At 29.6% G+C, this 6,891-nt stretch overlaps 1 protein-coding gene across 1 annotated transcript in view; it reads right to left on the reverse strand.

Moving 5' to 3' along the window:
- The window catches only part of LOC119606954 (pre-rRNA 2'-O-ribose RNA methyltransferase-like), a gene marked incomplete at its 5' end in the record, with an annotated part of 168,223 nt that extends 163,995 nt beyond the window's left edge, over positions 1-4,228 (reverse strand). Inside the window, one exon of the mRNA XM_037960628.1 lies at positions 3,576-4,228. Within this exon, the coding sequence (XP_037816556.1) occupies positions 3,576-4,228 (653 nt within the window). The remainder of the gene's footprint in view (positions 1-3,575) is intronic.
- Between the last annotated feature and the right edge of the window lie 2,663 nt (positions 4,229-6,891).

A 6,891-nucleotide genomic window follows, 5' to 3' on the forward strand; every position in this document is an offset into this window, starting at 1 on the left:
AAAAATATATATGAAATAAAGAAAAATAATTGTTTAAAGTAATTGAATTAATATAAAATTGTTATGAAAATAAGCTTACTTCAATCATGTTTCAAAAACTATTTTCAAGTCAGCTTATTTCATAATTGCGCTTCTAAGCTTGTTGTAAACTTCAACCAGCAATATTACCACAAGGGTTTAATTTTCTTGATAAAATAATTGTTAACAAGTCTTTTATAATAATTATCATAACAGTTTTGCAAACCTAACGCTTATGGAGTTTTTAAAGCCTTTTGGTTTGTTGGGTTAACTCAAATGTACACAGCTAGAAAAGAAAGCAATGGGAGCAAAACTGAAAAGTTTAGAGCAAAACATTTTCGCAAACGTTTCCTGATTGTTTTGCTCATAACAAAAACATTTTTGAATAGTATTAAAAGAAGACTTGTAAAGTTTTTAGTTTTTGTAGATGCCTATGTGAAATAAAGTTGTTATAAAAACCATAAAAAATTAGATGAAATCAAACACACACTAAATGATTCTTTCATAAAATACGTTTCTGCATTCGTTTTTTCTGAAATGTACGATTTTAAGGCAAAAAAAAGCAAGTAGATGAGCAAAAAGCCAATTGTTTTGTTTTCGCTCTTTCTCACTTTAAAATTATTTGTTTTAGTTTTGCTAAGTACAGAACGATTTAAAAATTTTGAAAAGTTTTGTACTTTATGGACCCAACAAAGTATATATATTCTGGGTCCTTATGAAATTCTGAGTCGATTTAGCTATGTCCGTCTGTCTGTGTAAAACACGCTCACGTTAAAACTAAGCAAAGGAAATCAACTAAATTCACCCAAAATATTTATTGTTATCCTAAGCAGTTTGGTATTGAAAATCAGCAAAATCGGTTCACAACGTAAAAAGCTATGAGTAAAAATTTCAGACTACCTCGAAAAAAATTACGTTTTTTTCATCATTCTTTTGAAGTTTTCTCACAAACTACCAAAGATATTTCGATGAATTTTGTCACACATTATTTTTTTATGGCAGTGATCAATTATGTTGAAAATCTTTACAATCGATCCAATATTTCCCATAGCCCCCATACAAAGGTATATATTCCCGGGAATTAGTTTATCGCTAATAACTCCCTCAAATATATCGGTATCAACACAAAATTTTGCACATGCAAATATAATATGAACAGAAATCATATTTTCAACGCAGATCTCAGTCGGTCCACAATTGGCCATAGCTCCCATACAAGGTCCACTTCGGAAAATCACCTAAACGCACATATTTCATTGATGAATAAAGCTATTCGATAAAATTCGAGTTAAACATGTTTTGTGTACATACAAATCATTCTACGAAATTTTTTACGGATCGGTCCATTATTGGTCATAGCTCCCATATAAGGCACACTTCCGAAAATCATTTAAAAGCTCATATTTCATTGTCGTATAAAGCTTTCTTGATGAAATTCGACACAAATATGTTTAGTCTAAATATAAATCACTCTACGAAATTTTTTACGGATCGGTCCATTATTGGTCATAGCTCCCATATAAAGTCCACTTCCCAAAATCACTTAAACGCATATATTTCATTGAATTATAAAGATATCGGGATAAAATTCTACACAAATATGTTCTGTATACATACAAATCATTTTATTAATTTTGTTACGGATCGGTCCAATATTGGTCATAGCTTCCATATAACCCCATTTCCGAAAATCACTTAAAAATACATATTTCATTGTCAAATAAAGCTATCGTGATAAAATTCGACATAAATATATTTCGTATAAATATGAATTATTCCACTAATTTTCTTTCCGGATAGGCCCATAATTGGTCATAGCTCCCATATAAGGTCCACTTCCGAAAATCACTTAAACACATATATCTCATTGAATTCTAAAGCTATTGGGATAAAATTCGACAAAAATACGTTTTGTGTATATTCAAATCATTTCACCAAATTTTTTATGGATCGGTCCATTATTGGTCATAGCTCCCATATAACCCCATTTCAGAAAATCACTTAAAAATACATATTTCATTGTCAAATAAAGTTATCTTGATAAAATTCGACACAAATATGTTTTGTCTTTATATGAATCACTCTACGAAATTTTTTCCGTATAGGCTCCCATAGAGGGTCCACTTACGAAAATCACTTAAACGCACATATTTCTTTGAATAATAAAGCTATTTGGATAAAGTACGACTTGAATATGTTTTGTGAGCATATAAATCATTCTACCAATTTTTTTCCGGATTGTTCCATATATGGTAATAGCTCCTTCAAAAAAATCACTTAAACTCACATATTTCATTAACAAATAAAGATATCTTGATAAAATTCGACACAAATATGTTTTGTGTAAGGTCGTAGCTCCTATACATATAAAGTTTACTTCCGAAAATCACCTAAACGCACATATTTCATTAATTAATAAATCTATTGTAGTAAAATTCGACTTGAATTTTTTTTGGCATATAAATCATTATACGAAATTTTTTCCTTATCGGTTGATAATTGGTCACAACTCCCATATAAGGACCATTTCCGAAAATTACTCAAATGAACATTAACAATCAAAGTTATCGGGATAAAATTCGACATAAATGTGTATTTTGTATATATAAATCATTCTACGGATTTTATCTTCCGGATCGGTCCATAGGTTGTCTAAGTTCCCATATAAGGTATACTTCTGAAAATCACTTAATACCACTTAATTCGTAATTAAATGATTATATCCGGATAAAACTCAAAATGAGTATGTTCTGTGTACAGTTAATATATAATTAAAATTAGTTTGACATATGCATAAATGTTAGTACCCTCAATAAGGAAACAAAAATTTTGCCAAGTTATCTAAAAATTAGATAGTTAAATGGGTTTCAATAAAAAGTAGCTTGCTGGTGGAGGGTATTTAAGATTCGGCATAGCCGAATATAGCAATCTAACTTGTTAATTTTTCTATTTTTACACATTTTAAAAAATATTTGCCATCTGTGAATAGCAAAATAAAACAAATTTATTTCTTTGAAATTATTTTGGTTTTGTTCTATGAATGCAAAGCATTGCCATATTGAAATTAGCTAAATCTAAATATTTTTGTGGATTTAATAAATCCAAATTGAATTTACTTCTTTTAGCTACAGAAACGCCATTTTTGCACTGAAATTTATTTTTCTTTGACCTTCTAGTAGCTTATATAGTATATTTTCAGATAATGATGACCAAAACTAAATTTCAGCCTCCAAAGATAGTTTTTTTTCTTGAAATAAAATAAATCCAGTGATTAAAAAAGCTTCTATTATTTTAATAAGAAAAATTTGAGTACTTGATTTTACGAATTTCGTGATAGGTCCTATTTTAGTAAAAAATGCTTGGCTTTATGAATTTTTTGTTTGATTTTGAATTTCATTTTTTTCTGTGCGTGAGCGTGTTTTGGGCAGACAGACGGACATATCTAAATTAACTGAGAGTTTGATAAGGACACGGAAAATACATATATATTTTATTCTGTCTCAGATTAATAATTCTTGATGTTACACATGGAATAACAAACTTATATATCTTGTTACCTCTCTAAGTGCTTCATCATCTTTAGGTAAGTGTGAGCAATTATTGTAATCATCATCATCATCGCTTTCGTCTTCTTGGTCGTCATCATCATCTTCATCATTTGAGTCATACTCGTCACTATTTTGATCTACATAGAGCCGTCGATTGCCATCTGGTGGGGGTGTAAAACATTTAAGAGGTTTTGGACTATTATTTTCACATCCAATTTGATTTTTTTCCATTTCTCGAAATTTATTCAACATCATTGAAGTTGTGCGCGAATGAACAATTACATTTCTATCCGGCGATAGTTCTTTCGAGTTTTTATCATCTTCGCTTGTATTTTCCTCCGGCATTTTTACTACTCCTTCTCTTGGTGGGGTTATTCGAAAAACTCTCTTTTTATTTTCCGATGGATGATATTTTTCGAAGAATTTAAATTTTTCACTTATTTGGGATGTTTCAATTTTTACATCTTCAACTGCTTCTCCGCTTTTTACTATATCATTGTTAAATTCATTAAAACTTTTCACTTGTCCACCATTACTATTAATGGACATTTGTTTTTGCAAAACTCTATTGGTTGATTGAGAGGGTAAAATGTTTTGATTTTTACCACTAACAACATTAGCATCCAGTTCCATAAAAATGCTCCGAGATTTTTTACTAATAGCTGAAAATGAATAATTAGAAAAAATAAATTTTTTATTTATTTAAACCAAACAAATAAGAAGTGTGTTATACTCTACTATACCAAATCTTACCCACCATCAAAACCTTCTCATATATCGATATTGATATGATATTTCGTATGAGGGCTTCTCCAATTAAAACCCAATTATATTCTTAACAGACAGATGGACAGACATCGCTAGGATCCATAATATAATATTTCAATGTGTTACAATCTGAACTAAGTTATTAGAAATCCAACAGAATATAAAGTATTGGTCTAAATTTTTATGTCCACCATAAAAAAGATGGGGTGTATATTGATTTTGTCATTCCGTTTGTAACACATCGAAATATTGGCCATAGACCCACAAAAGTATATACACTATCTATATACTTTCAGCGAAAAATCAGTTGAATGATTATTGAATATGGAAATTTTTCAAATTCATTTAGCTAATATACAATGCTAAAAAATATCAATAAAACTAAATTATTGTACTTAAAATTTTTCTGTAAAACATCTAAAATTAAAAACAAGTAAGAAAGTATAGTCGGTCTTGGCCGACTATATGATACCCTACACCAGTTATGAATATTAAATGTGATTTATTTTTCATAATAAAGCATTTATCTTGAATATTACCTTGATTCCGATTTATTTAAGCAATTTATTGACGAAGAACTTATTTCTAAAAGAGGCTTTATATGGGGGATAGGAGCAAATGTGGACCGATCCCGATAAAATGGGCTGGATAGATTTGTATTTATATAATATTTATATAATATATATAATATTTATCTGTGCTAAATTTCATTGCAATAACAGTGCTAATAAATGAATTGCAGATATTCAAGTCACTTTTTGAAGGGGGCTTTGTGTGGGGCTAGGGTCAAATGAAGTCCGATCATTTCGAAATTCGGCAAGGTCATCAAGACTTGTATAAAACTTAGTTGTGCGAACTTTCATCGAGATACATTTATATTATACATAATTATGAGCTCAAGAAAATTGCCACGTCCCTTAAATATAAGGTAAATAATTAATCTCAAATATCTGGTAACCTACAATATCTATATTCTTGAAACGTTGTGCATATATTTATTTCTATGCCAAAAATAGGCTTTTTAGTTATAGTAGGCGTGGCACTTCCCATATATTGAAATTTGTATATCTGGCAAATTATAATAGCTGGAAGCATGAAACTTTGTAGGAATCGTCATGTTTAGTATACTAATATTTATATGCGTGTAATCTCTCATACAAAGTTGATTATCTAGGAGACTATATAAACTAGAATCTTTAAATTTTGTTTGAAAAACAACAATATCAATGTAAATAATTGAAACAAAGGTGGGTGGACCAGCAATAGCGGGCGTGCACCCCCATATACATATTTGGGACTATAAAATACAGAGCCCTCATAAGGTGTACAATAAACTATACCACTAATATAAATATTTCAAACTTTAATATTAGAATCAGCCAATAGATGGGGGTTACCCCTTACATAAATTATCAAATACTTTACTAATAATGTTACTATCGAAATGTATGTGTATGGGCAAAAAACGCTAGCAATAATGGAGGAGGCCTATAAATATGAAAAATATAATTTTTAAGTGTATCAATGAATATTATGTATACATATCTATATATATAACAAGTTAAAGTGCTATATTCGGCTGAGCCGAATCTTAAATACCCTCCACCAGCTACTTTTATATTAATACTTTTTTATTTGATCAAATTTTTGTAGAAATAAGTTTTCTCATGTCTTTAATAGAAAAACCCCAACATTTAAACAAACTGTTACAATTCCAAAATTTATTGAACATTACATTTTCTTTTATATTTTTAAAGCGCCCTAAGATATGCTTTAACGATATTTAATAATGTGCATGTATGCATGTGTGTGAAAGATTTAAGGATTTTCAAAATACATATATTTTATTTTGTTCTACACAAACTGATAATGCAACTAGTTAAATACGGTTAAAGTGCTTTTAGGGGCAGGACCTAGTATGGGAGATATGACCAATTATAGACCGATCGGAAAAAATTCTTTAAGCAAAATTTCTGTACATAAAAGCTATATTTCAGTCAAATTTTGTATCTATATCGTAATTTAGTAATAAGTAATGTGTGTTCAAGTGATTTTCTGAAGGCAACCTTGCATAGGACCGACCGCACCCATGTTATGGACCGATCATGAAAAAATCTTGAAATATAATTTTTGTATACCAAACTAATATTTCTGCCAAATTTTGTATCAATAGCTTTATTTGGTAATGAGTAATGGGCGTTTAAGAGATTTTCGTAAAAGCACCTTGTATGGGAGCTATGACCAATTATGTATATAAAGACAAAATTTCAAAATTCTGTATCTATATCACTATTTGGTAATGAATATTGTGCATTTAACTGATTTTCTGGAGGGGACCTAGTATGAGAGCTATGACCAAGTATGGACCGATCGTAAAACAATTTTACAGTGTAATTTATATATATAAGAGCAATATTTATGCTAAATGTATGGATATCAATATTTTGTAATGAGTTATGTGCGTTTAAGTGATCTCGGGAGGGGACCTTGCATGGCCCCTCCATATATTTGACATAAGATTTTATTGTCATAAGATTTTAAGTTGTAAAATTTTGTG

This window comes from Lucilia sericata, unplaced genomic scaffold (assembly GCF_015586225.1).
Source record: "Lucilia sericata isolate MDLA Ls3-8-SP2 unplaced genomic scaffold, ASM1558622v1 Contig000641F_arrow, whole genome shotgun sequence".
Classification (NCBI taxonomy): domain Eukaryota; kingdom Metazoa; phylum Arthropoda; class Insecta; order Diptera; family Calliphoridae; genus Lucilia; species Lucilia sericata.